Below are 23,881 nucleotides of genomic sequence, written 5' to 3'. Positions count from 1 at the left end.
GCCGATTCTCAGACATACTGAATACGCATGTAAAATTTGTATAAAAATCGGTCAAGCCGTTTCGGAGGAGTTCAAGTTCGAACACCGTGACACGAGAATTTTATATATTAGATAGTTTGTTAAAAGTTATTGAAGGCTTTTCACTTCTAAATAGATATTTTCGCAATTCAACTGTCATAATCTGACGCATATATCTTTGGGCGCACTTAGGCTTAACTTAATAATGTTTAATCTAATAACGATGCAATATGTTTAAACTAGATATTGTTGGCAAGTGTTGAAACAAAAAGTTTAGTCTAATTTTGTTTAAAAATAGTTTTAATTTATGAAATAGTTTAAAAAAAGACTAGAATAACTTAGCTCATTAAATACTGTGACTTGCAAAAATTTAACAAAAAAAAATTCGAAGTTATTAAAGATAAATTAAAAAAATTGCGAAAGCCAATGTCTGTAGAATAAATATTATAATATTAATAAAATAAGCTAATAACCATGTAAATAATAAAGTTGCTAGATGTACACACTGTTGGTCAACTTAGATCTGCTTAACTGAATGGATTTACTTTAAGACACTCGCATCTCGAAAAAATTGCGATATCGATTACTTTTTGACGACCGTATTCTTCCTTCTTGCTTGATTTTCCTTAATTCTGAACGTTATTACCTCTTATATAGCTTCCCCATATAATTTCACACCAAATATCTCGATTGTTGGCTTCATATATAGTACATCAAGTGTAATGAGAATCTTAGAGGTTAATCGTATTCTGCGTCCATGGCGTATTTTGTCGTTCTCTTCGAAAAATAACCCAAGTACTCAAAGGTGTCAGAAGCAGATGGTAGAGAGATACCAGCTGTAACAGTCACGATATTTGAGGAGTTTGGAGATCTGGGAAGTATAGTCGTGTCTGTAAAAATACTAGATTTACGACATGCATTTAAAGTGGATAAAACAGGCTATGTACTAGGCAGAGTTCTTATTTTATTAAAATAAAACCTTACAGCACCTTGTTTTACTGAGTAAAGCTTGTTATTTATCTTGATTCGAATTTATTCATAATATATTATTAGTAAAAAAAACTCCTTAGCGAACAAAGTCCTTTAAAAATCATGATTTTATTACATAACGACACCAGAACGTTTTACTTCATATCTTTATAAGCTTTAACTTTTAATTATTTTGTGAAAATATCTTAATAACTACTCCTTCATCTTCTAGGTAAAGATGATAAATGGGTTAGGTTCTGGAAATAGCAATATCAGATTTTCTGACATAACTTATATTTTGTTGATTACAATACAATAATAATGCAAATACGTTCCTGAGACTCTTCGTAACATCATATTTAGAGATCAACGATAATCTAATTAGCAACCTATTTATATCGTCAATATTTAATTTTGAAAACCAAGTGTTTATTAGTTAAACACTTGGTTTTGGTTTTGGTTTGGTTTGGTTTTTCGTCGTTTAAGCTCGTAGACGCTCTCTGCTAGGAAAAAAATTCTCGCAAGGTATATATGGTATATCCCATATAACAATTGCCATGCATAGTAGGTGGGTTTACGATCATCGTGTGGCATTATAGTACGCAGAGGATACTGTTGCTCATTACCTGGAAGTTGGTTTGTGAGCAGTCTCATATAATCTCATATAATTAACGCATAAATTATTAATTGTATTAATTTGCATCCCTTGAATCAAACCCGCAACATACGATCGAGTCTCAGTTCTCTACCGCTGGAATAACACTGCTTTACAATGTGGTTGTGCCATTATACTCATATGTACATTTAATTTTTACCTTTCTTATAAATCTAACGGCGTAAGTAATCAAAATGATAATTCATATTGAATTTGTTAGTTCGGTACATTACATTTGAATAAACCAACTATGATCGTTGCCGAGTCCAGTGAAAAGAATATCCGTGTAGTTGTAATAGTTATTTAAGCATCGATTGCTTGATATTATTATGGAGGAAAAAAATAGATATATCTATGCTTCGGGATTGACATCTAAGAAGTCCGTCTTTTTATTTATAAATATAAAAGTTTTGTCTTAAAAAGTTTTTATGCATAGAACGCCGGCAAGTTAGAACTTATTTTTAAATTTGAAAATGAAAATTGATGTTTTCCATTTTTAAATTTTTTGATCAACATTATATTAGTAAAACGAATACAATATAAAAATGTCAACATAAAAATGTGAAGCGCGTCTTCGTGGACGGCTTTAGATAGATATTCGTATATTTTACTTTCTTTTTTGAATTAATTTAATCAGTTATGAATTTCAAGAGAAGAATGCTAGAAGAGTCCAATTTAAAGAAGTTTCTAGAAACAGATTAAGATCTCCTATGGTATCATTTAACTTAAAGCTCAAAACAGTGTTTTGTTTGGAACACGAGAGTTCCAGACGAGTATTTGATATGTTTTAATAACAATCCGTATTTTAAAACTGTTGTAGATTAGTATTTAAATTTATTTGAGATTAGAGATTACATTCTGAGCCAGCTACGGAAAAAGATAGATGATATCAAAGAAATATCTGACGTTAAAAAGTTATATTTTATTTACAGTTTGTATTATTTTAGATAAAAATGTTATGATAGCTCGCATTATTAAATAAATTGTTTCCTATGCCCCGGGGATGGGCGGGCTATGAGATTGAGCGAAATGTATTGTTTTGCGCGACGTTACGAATGGAAAAAGCGGATCTCCACGACCATTTCGGGTCCTGCGAGATTACAAGTCACGGTAAAATCAGGATTCACTCAATCCCAGACCACACTAACGCGACCCCAGCAGAGAATATGTTTCATTTTATCATAAAGGCTTGATTTGATGTGCCAAAAACAATAACTATGTAATTTATTTTTTAGTTTTATAATATTAAATAAATTACCTTTTCAATGCAAATTATTTTAAATAGTAAAATAAATTGTAATCAGGTAATAAGTTGAGAATTAATTACGCAAAGTGGTTGTACTAATATAAGCTTCAAATGGGTGAATGTATAGCTCATTTGTTAACAAAAAGCGTCAAAGTTATTACATCTAAATTCAAACAGTTTGTTTAAAGTGTATCACTTTGAAATGTGTATTGTCTCTATTAGAATGCGATAGCTCAATAACTTCAAATTTAAAAAAAATTGATTTGAATATGAAAACGCTTTACTTAACATTTTGCCATAAGATTATTTATTACTTCTGAAACCTTTGATTTTTGGATAAGCTACTATTATACTTTAACTGACAACAAATGAGATAAACATTCACCTTTACTAAGGTTTTGCTCCTATAACCCTGTATAGTATATAGTATTATACTGGTATGTAACTTCTTAAAATACAAATACTGTAGGAACAGATAGTTAGAATAATAAAACTTAATATGCAGTGATTTGAAATTTAAAAATGTTTCTTCTTAGTTGTTTATTATATCTGAAACCTTGAAAATTCTAGCGACTGCATCAGTTCTAATTTACACATATTAATACCAAATTCTAAAAAAACAATATAGAAAAAAAACTAGCATAGTTACTAAAAAACAGTAAACTCAACATGGACAATGGTAGGGGTCTGCTATTTGCGATCGTTGGTCGCGGATTCGATTCACGGAATGCAAATTTATATAATTCACATTTTGTCCATTGTTTGGGATTGCCACTGCACACAAGTATCCAGAGGATCGGCAGAAACCTCTGCTGTGTACTATAATACCGCATTGCTATCAACCCGCCTGCCAAACGTGGCGATTATGGTACATCCCCCATACATATCTATGAGCGGTCTCTCTCTTGCAGTGGACGTCTATCAGCTGAAACAATAACACGCAACAGTTCTAGTACAAAATTATACATTTTAACATATGTGCTCCTTAAAACTAAAACACGGTAACGACATTTTCGTATTTTTGTACGATGAACAATAATCATATAATAAAGAAAATAATTCTTTATGATTTTTGATTAAAGCTTTTGGAACCTAATTTACGAACAAAAGTGAAAAAGTGTATTAAATACTTTAATATTTATTTTATGACTTAAGCATCCCAAATGCGTCAGAAATTTGAGCTTTCCTAAGTGCTACATAAAGTGTTACGTTTACGTTTGAGGTAACCATATGGGGACATTATTTTTAGACTCAGTTTTATTACTTTGGCATGTTGAAGAAAAACGATGATATGGTATTTATTACCCATGATAAATCAGAAATAAAGGATTAATTATTAAATTTGAAAACACATAGCTCAACAATTATCATATTGAAAACGCTTGGCAGTAAAAATATTTATACTTACTGACAAATTGTTTTATATTTTATATATGTATTTTCAATTGTACAATACAGGATATATGTTTAGTTTTTACAAGGAATCTTATTATAATTCGAGCCGTAAAATGTTCACTGCTGGGTATAGTCATCACCGATAGATATTGTAGACGTATCTTCCTAAGAAATTAACGAGGTTGTATAACCGTTCTATAGTTGGATGTCGTACGTTGTGCTTGCCGGCCCTTAAATGCTCTAGAACTTTAAGGCTACCCTCTGCAACTTCAACTTATCAATCCACTGGGCAGTGTCGTTCGTTTTTGTTTTTCACAGATCTTATAATTTTTAATTCGATCTCACGAAGAAATCATTGCTTTTCCCATGGTTTCTTGCGCGACTCTGAGCTTGCGAACGACGTCCGAAATGAAAGAGTGAAGAAAGTAAAAGTTAAGTATTTTAATGTACAAAGAGTAATAAACTAAACTACAGTAATTGAGGATGCATGAATGGATATTGGAGCAGAAGAGAAAAAGAGACTGAATTATAGTACGAAGAACAAGATGATAAAGATAGTGAAGAATGGAAGATGAGTATGAAAATAATATAAAGGAAGTGAAAAATTTAACAAAGAAAGTAAATCCCTGTTTCCAACAAAATAAGGGGAGGAACGAGAGGTCCCCAATAGCAAAATAAAATAAATAAAAAAACAAGTAAACCTTTGGAACCCTGAAAAAAGAAAATTCACTACTCTCAATGCGAATTACCACCGAAGTCTCATAGTAACCTATCAAGCCCTATAAGTGCGATAATTATAATTTGAGGAATTAATATATAATAGTTTAAAAAGAAATTTCGCAACTTGTTTATGGAAGATTTAGAAAAAAATATTATTTTGCGTACTGTATTTTTGATATTTTCCTTTCAAAGGTAACTGTTTACATTTTCGTGAGATTATTACATTAATATTAAAGTGATACAACAAAAATTTCGTAAAGAACGACAGAACAAATAACATTCTTTATTAAATAAGACTCATTACGGATCCTGCTCGCGAATACGAATTGCGAATAATCACTTTCAAATTTAACTGTTCATTTTTACATTATAATTCTTTTGTTTCGTTACAGTTTTGAAATGTTTGTATAAAACGGATATAGACTGTATAGAGGTTATATTTAAAACTTCAAATACTATCCAAAACGAATTTATAAGTATAAATATGACTTCGTGAAATGTATTTAAATACATATATATCCAGTGATCGGATGCAATATATATCAAAATAATTTCGATATACAAGTGACATAAGCTACCTTCAAAAATAACATATTAGTTTATTAAAAAAGAAAGTGTCTCTTTAATATATCCCGAATAAGAGTACGTTGCAATTTGATGTTTTAATGTAATGCCCGTCGGGATTGTATTAGTGTAGCTGTATTGTATTAAAGTAATCTCTCCTACAGACATCTATGGTTTGTGATAGATTCCCTCGCCGGTTTAAGATATGAGATGTCATTATAATGGAACTAAATTTGATACCAGTTTTGGCTTTTCACGCACACTTCTCTGAGATATTTAAGAGATCACTTTAATTGAGTCAAAGTGGAAAATAAAGTTAGTGAATTTATTGTAATACAAGACGAATAAATGAAGGAATTGCTAGTCTAAAATAGTAGTTGGCGAGGAATGTTGCTTGTGCAACCGATGGTTGGTGGGACTAAATGGTGACCATCAGACTTGACGAGGCGTGAGCAGGTCTCGTGAAGTCTTTGGATGCAGTCAAGGCGTGACTGCTCTTCATGGCGACCTTGCAGGGATGCCTAAGCTTTGATGATTCATAAAAGAGTTGATTTTTTAAGAAAATCCCCTGCGTTCAATCGCCGAACTGCTATATAAAAACTCTTTGAACAATTCACCAAAATAAAAGAAGACTTATTTCTAGTATAACATTTCACTGCGGGTGAGTATAACTTTCAAACTATGTAAGCCGCTTCCACTGGCTTATTTCGAACAACGCTGGTAACTTTTTAATTTCTATCAGTTTGTCCTGCGGATGGACATCTTTACCGTATCAATGACGTCGTCATGACTTGTTTGAGTTGCGGATCCGTTAGGTTTGAGTTGAGATTACGTCGTATCAATGGAAGAAGTTTCATCGTTCACAATGGAAAGATTTTATCTTTTCAACTATTTTTTTTTATAAGATGAAACTTAAATAGATTTTCTTTTATTTATCATTCAGCTTTATCAACCTTCTTTTTGTAATCGAGAGCATTTGATAGAAATAATCTATAGAGCATGTAGTTTACGATGGACTTATTCATTTTAGTTTCAGTTGTTTTAGGAGAACATCGAAAACAGTTCACTATGTTTCACAGCTGCTATTTAAAACAAGTCAGATTGTAAAATTCGATTTAATGATAACATAACTATAGATTTGAACTAATTTTTGTTCGTATCTACTGACACACTCTTTTATTGATATTGTTTGATTATGTTATATATTTAATAAAATTATTCATTTATTTATGAGATTGAGCTCCCATATAATTCCACCGTTTATCTTAAAGCTATAATGGTTTCTAAATGCATCCGAGTCATATATGAAAATCGTTCATATTATGATGGGGTTTCTTTACAAGTTTTATTTGATAAACTTTTTCGATTTACTACATGATAGTCGAAATATTATAGAGAGGGATATTGTAATACCATACACAATTGCTTACTTTACTTATACAAATAATAATTTTAATAAAATAAAATTCCGATCATATTATTATAGATTACAATATATGCAAATTTTACTGTAGAGGTTTTATTTAATTTGTTGATGACAATATTATTGAACGTATGTTATTTTTTTACTAAAGGAACGTTCTTTTACTTACGTTATTTAGATTATCGCAGTCTTCACTTTATGTTTTCTTTCTACCGTGGATTCCCTAAGATATTTTAATAATATTGGGATAATTTCAACGATTTTATTATTTTAAGTAAGTTAATAATTAGTTAACAAGAAAACGGTAGGAAATTTATTTATTAATCAATAATTTATTTATTTTTAATAAATTTATTTCGGTAGTTAGAAAGTCATTTCGTTCTCTAATTTTGATTATCCATTTTCTTCTTCTCCAGTAAAATTTAAGAGATTTTTGTAGCAGGAAAAATACCATACATTTGTAGTTTTTCTCTTCTACAGCTAATGCTGTAATTAATTTGCGTCCAGAATATCCCACCCTGGGGAAAATTATAGGATTATCCGAAACGAAGTTTTTCCTTGTACATATTGGAAGCCCATATCATATTTAATATATCTTTGTGTTAAATATTTACGTTTGAAATTATTTTGTAGAATGTTACGCAAGTTTACCACATACATAACTGTCAAAAAATAGAATAGAAAACTAGGGTTATGGTTGTCCTTAAATAGGAAGTGAAAATAAATTATAAATATCCATAAAAATATAAGCAAGGATACGCCTGAATAAAATCATAAGTAGAGTGGAAAGGAGTAATATAAATGGGCGTTTAATTCATTCATAATACTGCAATAAAATTGTAACAGGTCGCACGTTCGTCTAGTACGTGGCAACACGGAATTCCACATTTTTCACACGGGACTTATTGCTTCGTGCTTAACGTCAGACGCCAACTATTATATGAAATCTACCTTTGTGAAATATTTCTCTTGAATCCTGTAAATAGCTACGTATAGCTAAACTGTACTTTTTGTTACTTTCTATACTTGAAATAAACCTATATATTATACACTAATCTAACGCCTAAATTTCATTTTGAAACGGTTAACAAACTTTTCATGGGTCTGAGTGCATTTATGTTCCACAATATATCTCAGATCTTTCTTTTATTGATTTTAAACTTAAATTTTAAACTGTATTTATAAATATATCTTTTCATAGCATTCAAATGTTTTGATTTGATCGAAATGTATGGAACTTTATTTTCGATTTACAAGATTAGTAGTAAAGTATACATCAAACATTGATAAATTTAATATACTTGTAAGAGCAATTGTTGAGTTTCTGGCGGCCTCTTCTCAGCAGATCAACATTTTAAGCCTGTGGTAGCTTATAATTTATGTTGTTACAATACCTGACGATTCAAAAGAACATGTAAATAATTGCTTTAATAAATATATTTTGAATTTGAATCGGTTAAGTTTTTAGAAGTTATTTACGTTCTTTATTTAACCCTTAATAGCCTAGAGTTTCAATTTTGATACTAATCTTTTAAACTGAATGTTCACATTACTATTAGTTTTTTTATAGGTTGGTTGTACGTATTTTACTGTTGTATAATATTCTTTTCAACGAAATTAAAAAAAAAAATCTATTTTTCCCTACATCTAGACCCTCAAGCAAACACAGTAATATTAAAAAAAAATCACTTCCGTACATCAAGATATTAAGGATTAAAAAATCGTATTGCCAATATGTATCATAAATCGTAGAAGTTATGATTGCTTTTAACAAGTGGTACATTAATATTTGTTTAAAATGTATAATTTTTAGAATATGTTGATAAATGTAACCACTTCTCGAGGTTCTAATTTAATAACTAAATAACTTTAAAAAAGATTGTAATGTAGATAGTGTATCTTGAAATACGAAATTGTAATGTTACCTTTAATCTTTAAAGGTCGTCCAATGATACGTTCCATTAAAAAAATGGTTTAATTACGTAGGCGATTCCGAAGTCAATCCATTTAGTGTTGATATCGACGTAAAAATAACGACTTCTAATTAAGGGAATTCTTAAAATAGTCAATTAACGTTACTTAGTTGTAAACATCGGAGGAAAACAAGCAAAGCAAAAAAATAACTTTTTAAAAATAATTAAAGTTAAATGAGTGAATGCTTGAAGAATTTGATCGGAGTTCTAAATTCAAATGTTTTTGTTTACTTTTTTAATTACAGTTCTTAGTTTAGCTGTATCTTTTACGATGTTCACTGATATTGTCACGTATTAATATTTTATGAAAATTAATATTTTTAAAAAGGCTTATTACGAGTATATAGTTTTGATTATATATTATATATAAATGGTATATCGAATTTTTAATTGAAATTCAATTTATGAATTAAAAAAGACAATAATAACGAGTAAATTTCAAACTTTGTCATCAAATTTTTGTATAATGCCTTTCTTCTCAATCGGTTTTTCATCACTGAAGGTTATATCCGTTTTGAAATGCCTTAACGATATCAATGACTGGCTGCTGCTTCCATCACCTGCTTTTCCCATGGCATTATACCAGCGGGTGATGATGATCCACGTGATCTTTTATAGTTTATTTTTCTTACAATCAGTACTCTGTCTTTTCATAGCTGTCTGTGGGCGGCGTGGTCAAAATAACAAGACTTTTTGGTAATATATTATGGAGAACCCAGTCTTTCTAGTCTTCTGTGGTATTTGTAACATTTACTTATAACACCACATTAAAAGGCTTGAATCCTTTTCCTGTCTCCTGCACTTCTACGATATTGGATGATAGGGTCTTTTAGTAAAGTTTTATAAAGATATTTTTGAAACGGTTATAATATTTTTTAAAGTATAGTACATATTGAATACCACTTTTATGTATTATTAATATTAATTTTTGATATTATTACAGAAAGATGATGAGCAAGAAGATTATCGTTGCCGTGGCCCTAGTGTTGGCCGTCATCTGCTTCGCCGAGGCCAGGGAGGAAGGTCCTCACGACATGGCCGACGCGCTCCGTATGCTGCAGGAACTGGATCGCTACTATACTCAGGCTGCTAGACCAAGGTACGCTATCTAATTTTTTTAAGTTTTGCTCTTAACGTAGGTTAGGAAGAGTCAATATAGACGGATAGCCGCACAAAGAGCTTACAGGAACACAATATGTTGTAGATTAAAGTGAAACTTTTTTTTGGGGTCCCTGGTACTTCCTCTGTCTTGGGTACACAGAGAATTTTTTTTCAAAAAATCACCATATTATTTGCGTTCTCATTCTTTTTCTTTTCAAAGTCATTTATTTACACACCTTTTATTATTCATAATTAATTTCTTTCCTTTAATTTTTTTCCTAATGCTTTCATTCATAACATCACCATCGATGCCTTCCCGTCAGAAAACAGGTTTACATTTTATTCTGTTTTACTTTTTTATTTCTTTGTCTTACATTAATATGGAACTTTTTTTGAAAGTGACAAAGTTATGTGTTAGTCTGGTAATGTTACTGGAAATGTAAATTTTTACATATTAAAAACTCTTTAGGAAAGCCAGAGGAACATTTGCAATTACACATTTTGATTTAATTGATGATCTAAATTCGAAAGTTAATTTAACTTTTTGGGACTTTAGTGACAGATGATAGGTCGATGGATTATATTAAAGCATATTAAAATACTTTTTTGGTTTAACATTTTTTTGTACTCTGCAGCATTTTGTACTTAAAAAATAACTCTGCATTGTTATTTGATCAACAAAGAATTTACATGTCTGATAATAAACGGCATAAAAAGTTTGCCATTATTGAGTTATTACTTTCAGTGATCATTTTCCCATGCGAGAAAAATATTAATTAGTTTTATTTTAATCCGCAATAGTTTAAATGATGAAGGTCATAATTATTATCATCACCACTTTAGCCATACACTGCTAGAAATATCTAGCAGTGGACGTCGTAAGACTGAATAATACTCCCAAAACGCCAGGTAGAAGTATCCAGCGGTTCTCTTGGAGCGGCCTGTATGCGGTATCCACATTGTAGGTGGAAGTTCTACATGCTTGCTTATATATGGTCTTCATAACCTTTAAAACCTTAAGGCCGTAGTGGCTATCTGTTCTTCGCTATATGTGACATGCCCACTGCCAATTCAGCTTTCCTTTCTGCTAAGCTATCCGGTTACTCGCGTCTGGCTAAAGATTTCATTTCTTTTTCGATCTTTCGAATATAGCCCTGTTCATGATCTTTTTTACGTCTACAGACTTGCCAATTTTGCCCAGAGCGAGATACCACAAAATACTAACTTTATAATTCTTAAATATTTGTTTTAATATGAAATCAAAAATTAATACGTAAAGTAAAAAATGAAACATTTAACACAAAGTAGTTGAATATGTGATATAACACTGGGTTATATTGCCAATATTCTGCCGAGCACTATTCGCTATTAAAGCTTACCAGTATGAAGATACATAGTCTACTGAACGCAGGTAAGTTTAATATGGGAGATCTTTCCTATGTTATTACTTCACCATATTTTATCTTTTGCAAATTTTGTTGTGTCTGTATCTTGACAAATTATTCCCGTGGGAAAGATTAATTTTACGTACCATTGTTTTGTCAGTCTTTTTTGTCCTTTGTTCACTATAATTTATCTTTTAAGAATCAAATTTTATTTTTATTATTCATATCAGAATTAGATTTTACTTTTATATAACACAATATCGACTTATCACTTTATTTTTAAGAACATCGTACGAAAAATATTAGATAAACGTAAAAATTTTCATTAACAATTCAAATTTAAATATCACTAAATCTATCAGTATATCAAAAAAGATAAAATAAGAAGTTTTTATGAGAATAAAATATGTAGACAGTACTAAAGATATTAGATACAGTAAATAAAAACGATAGGAATGTTATATTGCCAGAAATATTTCAGAAAGATGTGATCCCGTCACCAAAAATATTTCGGTATAGCAGTATATGGCAATTATTAGAGTTAAATGGAAATCCACATCGTAACGGGCATGCCAAGGCTACATATAATAATATATAATGTGAATTATTTGTGTATCTATTGATTACGTATTAATGTTTTTTTTTGTTTTAAATATAAGACAACAATAAGTTTGAAATATTGCAATGCTTGTATACGCCGGTATTTTATCAATGTGTGTTGCCGCTAATAACGTATTAATCCGAGTATGGTCGCTTATAACGAGCCTTATAAGATGGTTAAATATCACCTAGAGCACAATAGAGAGAGTTATGACCTGAAATTCGCTGCGAGATTGAATTGAAAATAAGGACATCCGCACCAACCATAAGCCGTGATACACAAACAACATAGATAAGGTCGTAGAAAGCAGCTGGAATCGAGCATTGCAAAACCAGTCATGGTGATCTTTGGGGAGGTCCATGCCTGGGCTGTGGGCATTTATCGCCTGAAACGACGACGATAATGATTATTATTATTGTTTAAAAATAATCATTCAATAAAGGAATGATATTAGAGTCATACACATTTTCATTTCAGTAAAACTTCTGACACAAATGTATCATTTGTCAATTTACGCTACAGTCAATCGTACTGACAATATCTATTCTGCTACGTGTATCTCAATTTTGCTAAGTGAAAAGATGAAAATACATTTTGACGTCTTCGGCAATTTTTTTTGAATACACATTTATTATGTTTGTCCTTAAAATATCATTGTTTGATAATTGCGGTTTATAACAATTGTAAAAGTTCATAAAATAAAAATATAAAATTCCAGTACACTGTAAATGATTTTTTAAGTAATAATAAGGCTTGGAAAATAATTACTTTAACTATTGCATAAAAACCATTCCGAAAAGGTTCAGAAAAAAAACCTAACCGTGTTAGCAGTGGGCTTTCCTCAAGTCAGAACTCATTTGGAACTCTTTAAATTCAAATTAACCATGGTCTTCATTATTATTTTAGCCGTAAGATGTCAACAGCTGGACATTGACCTTTCTCTAAGATTTCAAATACAACCAGTTAAAGCGGGATGTACTCAGTGTATTTAGACATCATTAACAAGGTCAAGGATTGTCGATCCATGGATACAACATAATTAAATATAGAGATATCTTTAAAAAGAACCTCATATTTGATTTTACTTTTCAATCTCCTCTTACATTATTCCCTTGTCGTACATATTTGGTCTCTATTATAGAGAAATAGTAGATAATAAAAAAAATATTTATGTATAAATATATAAATAATTTTTGATATTGCAAAAGATTTTTTTCTCTGTTAGTTTATACATTAAAATAGAATAACCAGTGATATATTACGATATACCAAGCTGAATTAGACGGAGGGAGGCGTTGTAATATCGCTGTTTTGAATCAGAGGGGAGATAATAATCTTTGATAATGGCGTTTGGATTGTAGCCAATATTCAAGCATTTCAGAATGAGAACATAATGCGATATAGATATTTCTTTGTGCAATATGCAGAGTATTTAATTATAAAGTGATTTTAAATACATTAGTACTTTTTCCTTTGATGCTTTGATTCTATAATATATTAGAAATCAGTAGCTGTTTATAATAAGTCATATACGTAGATAGTTATAAAAAACCTAATTATAAATTATTTCAATTTATTGGAATAATTTATGTTCATTGCTGTCCGAATAGGCTACGTACGACTGTTTATTTTATTTATTGAGTATATGTAAAATAAATACTTTCAAAGGCAGGAATTGAATTTTTTTATTTTGGAACTTTCGGAGTGTTATGTAAGTTATTAAAAAGAAAAATGAAAATGATAGTCTTTCTTAAGTTATAGCATAAATAATAAGTGTGTATCAAGAGAATAAAGATTAATTTATATATATTTTTTTTAAGAAATAGTGCATTTGTAATAAATTTGATTAAATTCTCTATATGAATTATTAAATGGTACGATATTTCTTAAAACAAAATTATATATTTCGAAAGCATTTTTAAATTATTGAAAATATCTCTATTAGACATTGTATAACGAAACAATGTCATAAAAAAACTAGAATTTTCGTAAAGATTAAAAAATTAAAAACAAATCATCTAAAAACAAATACCTTATCTCTGTCCTTGAATAATATTGTGAAAACGTTTATTACTTTTCATATGTAATAAATTGATGCGTGAATAGGAAGTTCAATGATAAAATAGTGCGTTTTGTTAATGTACAGCAGGCAATGTACAAAGGTGTTCAGGTGTTGGTAATTTCCACGTTGTTATAGTCCCGGGGGGCAGACGTGTGAGCGCAGGTCAAGCACGGAGACAAGATAAGACCTGATGTCAGAAGGAAAATTACTGTGTTGGTGACGTAAATATTTCTCTCTAATGTTACGTTCCTCTGTTTTTGAATTCCGAAGTAAATTTCACTGAGACAAATTGTTTGACTGTTGATTTTAACTGAAGCAAGATATTGAACAGATTATACTTTTACTACTCAGATTTCGTTAAAAAATTATGGATATTTTTCAGAGGTTATTTTTCTTTTAATTTCCCAAAGTGATATCTTTTAAATTTCTATATATTTCTCTCTCACTTTACATGAATATTTAGCATAATTTACTAATGAATGCCGTAATTTGATCTATCAATTTCAGCGCATGACTTAACTAACAAAACAGAGTATTTTTGATATCATAAAAAAATCATTTGTAATACTTTGATATCCGAACAGTGATAGCTTAGCGGTGGAGGACAGAAACTTGCGAACGTAGGTAGCGAGTTCGAGTCACGGGAAACAATTTTATGTTATTTCATACTTTATGCATTAATTATATAGGATTTTCAGTGCTCCCAAACATGTTTCCAGAGTCCTCTGCATACCATTATACCACACTGCGATTGCTAATCCGTATGCTAAGCGTGGCAATTATGGTATATCACCTGTAGATTTCTATAAGTGTGGAAATAAAATAAGATCCCTAATAACGGGGACCATTAAGAAAAAAAAGATCTCTTTGAGGGAAGTGCATGCCTTGCAATGGGCCTCCATAGACTGAAACAACGACTGTAATATGTTTTAAATTTGTTCTAAATAAAATTCATGTACTATCTTTTGTGTGTTAAACGAACAAATTTGAAATTAAAACTTTGAGCACAATTCTCTTTAGTTTGGATCCACAAAGAGCGTACCGGGAGTATGTGATTTAAGTTACTCTCGTTAAAAGACTAGACTGCAATGGAGTGTACAAAGCTAAATGGAAGTCAATATTGTTGTTGGATAAACGAGACTTTGTAATTCTTTCCGACTTTTTACAAGTAATATTGCATTGTCGTCTCGTTTAATACAACCTTGTAAGATAGGGCCTTAATTAAATCAGTTTTATAACATATATTAAACGCAACTAAGTTATCATTTTATTATTAATCAAGGAGCTTGCAGATGGCGCACTTGTTGATATGCTATAAATTTCATTATCGTCAAACTGGTTTATTTCATTTTATCACTTATTACTCCGCCACACAAAACAAAGTAAGACAAAAATATGAAGGGGGCAAAATACCTTGCGTAAATGCACTATTAATTGTATTAGAAAATTAAATGCTTTATAAATTCACTTTGTACTTTTTTGTTATTTGACCCTATAGGAGAATGTTCGAAGTAATTTGAAATACGAAATTTGATTTTAATTTTAAATTACTTTAGTATTTTTAACTACGCGAGCATTGAATAGTAGTGTGAGTCAAGAAATTTATATACATTGATTTTTGATATTATTAATTTTACACTACTACATCATTATCCCTTATATATTATACTATTTTTATTGTTTCCTTTCAGTCATCACTCTATTAAAACATAAATCTTTCATAGATGAGATTAAAACTATTTCAGAGACAAGAATCAAATTGAGCTTTTCTATGACGTCATTCTTCAGTTTAAAAATACGAAGTTTTCGAATGGCCCAGATCTGAAAAGGGCCCATAACAAATTCTTCTTACCAGTTGTTAGAGCATTTCATTTACAGGCTATTTTATTACTTATTTTATAAATGTTTTCTTAAATAAGTTTATGTTTATCGAACTCTTTTAATTTGTTAACACAGGAGTGTTCCATAAACCTGTACACAGTTGCCAACAAAATAGTTACTAATTTAAATATCCGTATACAGTGAATATTGGTCTACAACGCCTACGATTGACATTTGCATCTTAGCTTCGTATAATAACAAAATAAATTCTAAAAGTAGTTCTTTTCAATAGCTGTTTCTGTATAATAATTCTATTTTGCATTCACAACGTACTGCACTATAATGGTGCAACGAAGTGTTTCCTAAGGCATCGTACGTGACAATTTCTTACTTTATGACGGTCTGAACTTAAAAAGCTCTTTAAGAGTTAGTTTCACATTGAAACTCTCTTAAATTATTTTCATTAAATCACAGATCTATTCTTAAAAAAATATTAAATATAATTTTTAATACGGGATATGGCTAAAGATAGGTAGCGCGATTGGATTCCAGACAGATATTTTTTGTGAACAGTCATTCTTAACAAAAGGACAAGGAACACGTCACTAGATCACCGCCTTTTCCTCCAAACCTTAAATTTAAAACACATGATGATATCTATCTCCAAGTTTATATTTAATTATTACTCAGGACCTTCTGTCTGGAATAAAGTTTATCACGTAAAAAACTAATTACTAGAATAGCTCTTCGACGATTTTCGTCAAATTTAGATGGAGCTAAGAGCGAGAGATGTAACAGAAAAATCTTTCTATCATGCTAAATAAGGCCTGTCACAAGCGAATATCCATTTATTTCTAGAATGACTTCTAATACAGCACTGGTTATTTAAAACTTGGTTAGGTAGTGGGATACATCTGGTTGGTGAAGGTACGCAAGTATTACAAGGAGGCTCGTCTAAACCATCTAACCAGCGCCGAAACGCGAAATACACGGCAAACGCACTGAAAATCCATGAAATGCTTAAATTATGTCTTTTAGTAATATATCAAAATTTCATAAAAAGCCAATTATTTAATTTATAAATTATTAATAAATAACGGCATATGTTCCAAATTTCATAACAATAGCCAATTATTTAATTTATAAATTATTAATAAATAACGGCATATGTTCCAAATCAATGATTTAAATAAAAGTGGTAATTATCGTAATAATCACTATTAATTTGTCTATAAATGCAAACACATCAATGTACGAGCAGTACAGCAATACTCTATGACATGATAATATAATAGAGAAAGAGAGACAATTGAATATTAAAAGGTTTAGGCTCACATCAAGTTTAAGATAATAAAAGGTATAGGCTAAAGGCCTTTAACTCAGTTTCTCCTCTTTTCTGGTACGATTTAAAATGCCATGCCAACGGGTTAAAAATTAAGATAGTTGAATATAAATTGAATTAGATTCAAGCATTATGTCATATAGCATAACGTCGAATAGTGATCATGAGCCGGTGGTCGAGGCTTTGGTAGGTGCCATATTAGGCAGGCCGACCACACATTGATTGTCGCGGGAACTCCTTGATCTTTGGGAGATGACCGCTGCCTTGCTATCGGTTGACATGATCGTGATAGTAGTGAAAGTATAACGTAAATTAATATAATAAAAATAATAGTAAATTTATATAACAAAGCCAAAAAATGTAATTTAAAAGGGAAAGAAAAGAAATATAATTTTGTATAGCTACAAACTTATTTGCAATATTCATAACGTATGCAACTAATGTTTGCATTTAATTCATAAAATGTTTTACTCGTCCGATGAAGTTATTCAGTTAGTACGCTAATGAAATGTAATTCCCAGCGGGCGCGAAAGTATAACGAATGACAATGGAAACTTCTGCAAACACTTTGTCAACTTAAAACGTTTCAAATTTGCCTTATAAGCTTTGAAAAGCGGTGAAAAGTCATTAAATTCGCTACCGTAATTCCTTATAGCAAACAACCTTTGTCAAATAGCATCCGGTTGTTGAAAAAATTTAATCACACGCTTGAAATTAAGTTTTATGTTACATTAAAATTATTTCATCGTCTTTTTCGATTCTCCTGAGATAATTACTTAGGAATACGGAATACTTATATTCACTAAGGCGAATATTAATGTATATTCAACACAAACCTCGTCTTTAATATAAAAAAAAATCATGAACTCTTCTAAAACCTTAAATATTAAAAAAAATCTGTTATATAATATTTAAAGGTCGTTTAATACAGTATACACTGTAGTATTAGACTCTGTTTTGTTATAATTATTAATTATATCGAAATTTTGAAACGAAACCCTACTTTTTATTGCCATAGTTAATTGACAATTGTTACCTACTTCACTTAATGTGACTTCTACTCCTGTGTTTAATATACAAGTTACGAAAATGCTAAATAATCTGTTCTCAGATATCTTGTGTATGTCTTGTCAAATCTGTCTTCCTCATCTCACCGCCGACACCTCTGGAAAGACTAACACTTTATAATTTAAGGTTAAAATTATTAAATAACTCTTTCACGTCACATAGTAAATTGAAAGTGAAAAATAAGTAAGGTAAAGTAAGAATAAGATATTTCAAGTATGTAATTTGATTAATTGATTTTAAAATAAGCACCTAAAGTAGTGGAGGCTTTCTCGTATAATTTATGGCTCGTGTAACAAGTCCCATTGGTACACGAATGTCAGTTATAAATGTGTATTTGCATATTTCGTGATGAAAATTTGAAATTTTAATGTAGACTAATTGGTTTTGTATTGTATTCCGAGTGTAAGACGATATTACTTGTATTATGTATTACCAAAATTTATGAGACCTTCGCACCGGTAGTCCTTTTCTATAAGAAGTCTTAGGTTTCAATTTTGATTATAGTGCAAGTGAAAAAAATATAGCAACAGACATCGTGAGAAAAAAATAATGAACAAGTTAAAAAGTTTCTATTAGATATGTGTTCACATATCTCCAATTTAAGCTAATAAAATTTAGTTGAAAGTTTTATTTTAAGAAATAATGAAATAAGATCTTATTCATTATATTTAAAATAACCATGAATAATTATGTTTCTAGTACTTGTACCACATTATTTGTGACATTTATAATGCTATGCGATATTTGTAGCATACTAAGCGATATTCGTAGCTTGATACGCGATTTTCGTAGTATGCTACGCGATTATCGTAGCATGCTACGCGATAATCGTAGCACGCTACGCAATGATCGTAGCATATAATTATTGGCAGCTACAAATAGTAAAATGAATGACGTAATTCTCGTCACTATTTTTGTATTCTAAGTAGTGGCTGATTACTGAAATAACTGAGATTTTCTCTATGTTTAATATGCGAGTACTTTAATTTCGTAATGAGGTTTTCACAATCGATTAACTAATTTATTTATATAACTATAAACTTATCGTCATACGTCACTATGTATCACTATCACTTGTGAATATCGAGTGAAAAATAACAAATGATTAGATTCGAAAGAAAATGTTATCTGACTGAGGTCGTCTACAATGTATATAAAATATATCTATATTCTTCAATTTAAAATTACGAGTTCCATTTGACAAAAGCCCAAAACAAACTTTTTTGTTTTTTTTTGTGACGACTTTCACAATTCTTTTGGAAAATACTTATCACAATTCATTGGCATGATTAATCATAAGTTAGAAATATTTCATACTGTTATCATCGACATTTACTGCAAGGTATAGGTCTCCAAAGATTACCACGATGATCGACAAGTGCTACCAGCATCCAGCGACTTCCCACGAGCTTAATTATGTCGGTCTACCTAATGGGGTATCTACCTCAGCCACATCTACCAGCTTGTCGGGACTTGAAAACCTCTTGGCCTTAACGGCCATTGGTTACATGAGTGGTGTGTTCCCACTACTGTCATTTCAGATGAGCAATGATTAAATTTACGTCGTATAACCTTGGCTCTTCTGCGGATATCTTCATTTTTGATTCGATCTCGCAGCGAAGTTTCAAGCACAACCCACTCCGTTACTTTCTGGGTGACCACACGGTAATATGGTTTTTCATATGATTCTGCTAAAATTTTTTTAATTAATCTTTATTGTGGAACCATTAGATCGAAATGTATTGTAAAACCTCATTTCAAAATTTTTGTTTTTCGTATTTGTTTCATTTTACTATAATTTATATATATTTATTTTACTATAAAATCAGTATAAATAAATATACATTACACTGAAAAGATCTTAAGGTTATCAGACCCGGGGAACAGAAAAACGTTGATTAAGTAAGTCTAATCTTTTGTTGTCACGCCATCGCAGTTGTGCTATGCTCATGTAATTGAAATTTATCTTTTAAAGTTACACGAAAGCTGTGGAATAGTCACATTAATAATTGCTATTTAGTGTTCATTGAGTTGATGTTATATTTATAGCGTTATCGTACTATGAGAGATTGTTTAACCTCGTATTGATGACCGAATTGAGTCTTTTATGAACTTGCGCCTGTATATTTGAATTAATAAACAAAATTTTTCGATAAGTCAGAGCAACGAATATTAGAAAAATAAAATATCATTCTTTTTTTATATAATATTTATCTGAAAAAAAATATACGTATAAAATCGCCAAACTATATAAGGTAAGGATATAAGGTATAAGGATATAATATAACTATATAAGAACACAAATACGCACTAAATATTATTATAAAAACGATGATACATACTCGTATGTGAATTAGGCGGACCGAAAAGTAATTTCGTTTCTATGTACATATATTAACGATTGGTTTTACCGCTCCGGCATTGAAAATTTGTGTTCTAGATGACAAAAGGTTGTTGATAACAAGGTGAATATTTTGTTGATTGGAAATGAAAACTTGTTAAAAATGTAGTCGTGTGAATTTAACTTAAGAAAGCGACATTACTTTTTGGTTCCCCTAGTAATATACTATACATATAGATCGAGAGGTTTCGATAGATTTACAGTATTCATGAATTATACAAGTCGGAACCGGCAAGCTTAATGAAGAACATCTACGCACAAAGTGCTTCTTGAGGATCATGTAGGTTACTTCCAGTCGGTCCTAACAGAGGACATTGTTAGGTACGTTGAAAGACGCTGAAAAGACGCTGAAAATTATGATGATAATATAGCTGCAGATGAAGTAAAATAAAATGTTTTTATTAAATCTTTATTCTTATTAACTTTTAAGTTTCGAACAAATTACTTCGTATTTAGTAGAGTCGCTTTGTTTACTTTTTTCGCTCCTTTTAATTTATTGTATTTTGTATACGACGTAAAAAGGAAAACTAGTAGGTCGATCTCGATCCCTCTAAGCTCATGGCCTAGCGAAAATCACAGGATTAAGCACTACGGATTTTCTCGTGAACGAATTCCGGAGCTAATTCCGGTAATGAAAAAAATGATTGCTATTTTTCCTCTATAAAATAGGAGATAATGCTAACATTTGTTCAAATCAATTACACATTTTTTTTTCTAAGAATATTTTTGTCGAATTACAATGATATTTAATATTAACGTGAGAAATATACCACGCGGCGTTTGAAAAACGTATCGGTTTGACTGTTTCTTTATATTTACAGTCGATTTATTTCTAATGCGTTTCATGGCTAACAATGAATTCAGATATTATTAAAATAAAGGAAAATAATTTTGTATTATAAATAACAATCAGTTTGTAAATATTGTAAAAGAAATTCTTTGCTTTTGTAATAATATATTTTATAAACAGGATTTATTTTAAAACAATATTAGAATAAATTGTATTTTTTATATTCAAAAGTCTACATAAACAAATAGTTGTATGTTAAAACAACTATTTTCACATGCGAGACTTGGAAGACAGCAACAGTTTACCGTCGTTAGACGCTTCGTACAGAGGTTTATTAATTTGACACCCCAGTGCAAGGATTACTATATCCTTTTCTACAATAAAGTGACGAAACAAGATATCTAAGTTTCCATTAAATAAAACCTCTGGTTTTATTGCTTGTTGGATTCAATATTTGTTACTCTAAGTTTGTAGACATAAAATCTTTCTGTGATAAAGGAATTTACATAGCTCCTTTACTGAATAGAAACGGTAAAGAGACACTTTTTAAGAAACCCAGCATATCATAGGACTTCAATTTGATACACAAAAGCTGCGTTGAGGTTTTTTTATACTTCTTCTTCTCATGTGGGCGGTCAAGGACATTGCAATTTGATTACGGAAACGGGAGAAACTGGAGTAAAACTATCTCAATTATCCCAGACATGTAGCATATATAAAACAATATATGTTACAGCTAAATTTAAATAACTTAAATTTTCGAGTTAATTATTTTGCTAGCAAAGTATTTACAATTTTTTTCAACATCGAATTTGGAGATCGCTTGACATGATGATAAAGATGAAATTATTTTACAATTTTATATAATTCACACTTTCTGTATTATTAAATAAGATTGCCACTACTTACACGCAAGTTTTCACAGGACAGGTAGTAACGACATCTGCGTGACATAATACCAAACCAAGCGTGGCGATTATGATATATCCCCCATAGATATCTCAAAGACAGGTCTGTGCCTTGCAGTGGGCGTCTATGGGCTGAAACGATGACGAAACACAAACTGACATATTTCCAGGTGTTTGTGAACCTTTAAACGGTGCGTATCAAAGCAAAATTTTATGTAAGGTATGTTGATAAATGTGTGGCGTGTTTACTTGCATGTAGTTACGTTTGAAAACTATCTTAGAAGTTATATAGTTGAAAACCATTGATATTAATTACGGTAGGGGTAAATTGCTACGTTATCGGTTTTAGATACTTGTAGGCGTCTTTAACAATGTATAATGTGCTTCCATAAGCAAATATGTAAATAAATCTCCACCTTTATTAACTTCGTCAACATCCGTGATTTTAAGATACTTAACTTACAAAAATGATTGTGGTATACTCGATATAAATTTGTTTAAATTGGAAACAAACAATATTTATTCTCATTGCTTCAACCAAACAATTCTTTTTTTTTAAATTTATTATCATTTTGTTAATGGTCTGTTAATATATTTACACTAAGAATTCAATCGCTTTCGCGTAATACGCTTTTAATGTGTCGTAAAGGCGAATTTACGTTGATTCTTAATTATTAATTAATTACCGGCTCACACGGGCGGTGTCATTATATGCGACCACCCGTGTCTACGGATAATGATAGACAATCGACCACTAGCGCCATCTATCGGAGTCATGCGAGGTAGCACCGTTTTGATTTAAAACAAAATATTGTGATTTAAGTACATATTGTTGATTTGATTTTAAAAGCTATGGTCGTTGTTTTATATCACATTTATAATTTTAACGGCACTTAAGATAGATATCGTCTAAAGTTATTGATTGTACTAAAAGTTAGACCAAAAAGTTATTTATATCAAGTTTTTGATTAATAGGGGTAAATCGGGTAATCAGATCTGAATACCGGGAAATAAAACAAGCTAATCACGATTTGTTCTAATGTAAATATGACGTCAAAGTTTGTTTATATTAGTCTCATGTACAATGTATCTTATCTTGTGAATTTATTATAACATTCGAAAACAAAACAAAATTATTTATGGCGGTTTACTGTATCGTTAGTAGAGATGATTTACGGCATTGAAACGTGGTCTCACACTTTAGCATTTATTGGTCACATAGCCTCTCAAGGAACAAAGGAGAGCTATGCTCGGGATTTTTATACAAGATTTAATCAGGTATAAGGAGATACGTAGACGAACGAAAGTGACCGATAGAGCCCAGTGTTTTGGCTGATTGAATTGACAGTGAACAGGCCTCATAGTGAGTAAAACAGATGACCTCTGAGGCCTTAAGTTTCTTTAGTGGAGACTACAGACTAGCAAACGTCGTATAAGAT

At 30.6% G+C, this 23,881-nt stretch overlaps 1 protein-coding gene across 1 annotated transcript in view; it reads left to right on the top strand.

The window, feature by feature from the left end:
• Positions 1–23,881, top strand: part of NPF (neuropeptide F) — a 45,254-nt gene that overhangs the window by 9,313 nt on the left and 12,060 nt on the right. Inside the window, exon 2 of the mRNA XM_068768473.1 lies at positions 9,907–10,062. Within this exon, the coding sequence (XP_068624574.1) occupies positions 9,911–10,062 (152 nt within the window). The 5' untranslated portion in view covers positions 9,907–9,910. The remainder of the gene's footprint in view (positions 1–9,906; positions 10,063–23,881) is intronic.

The sequence above is a fragment of the Battus philenor genome, unplaced genomic scaffold (assembly GCF_028537555.1).
Source record: "Battus philenor isolate CCGP_79_NKW_IND1 unplaced genomic scaffold, ilBatPhil1.0.hap1 SCAF_10, whole genome shotgun sequence".
Taxonomy (NCBI): Eukaryota; Metazoa; Arthropoda; class Insecta; order Lepidoptera; family Papilionidae; genus Battus; species Battus philenor.
Note: the sequence above shows the minus strand (reverse complement) of the source record. Positions and strands in the feature narration are given on the sequence as shown.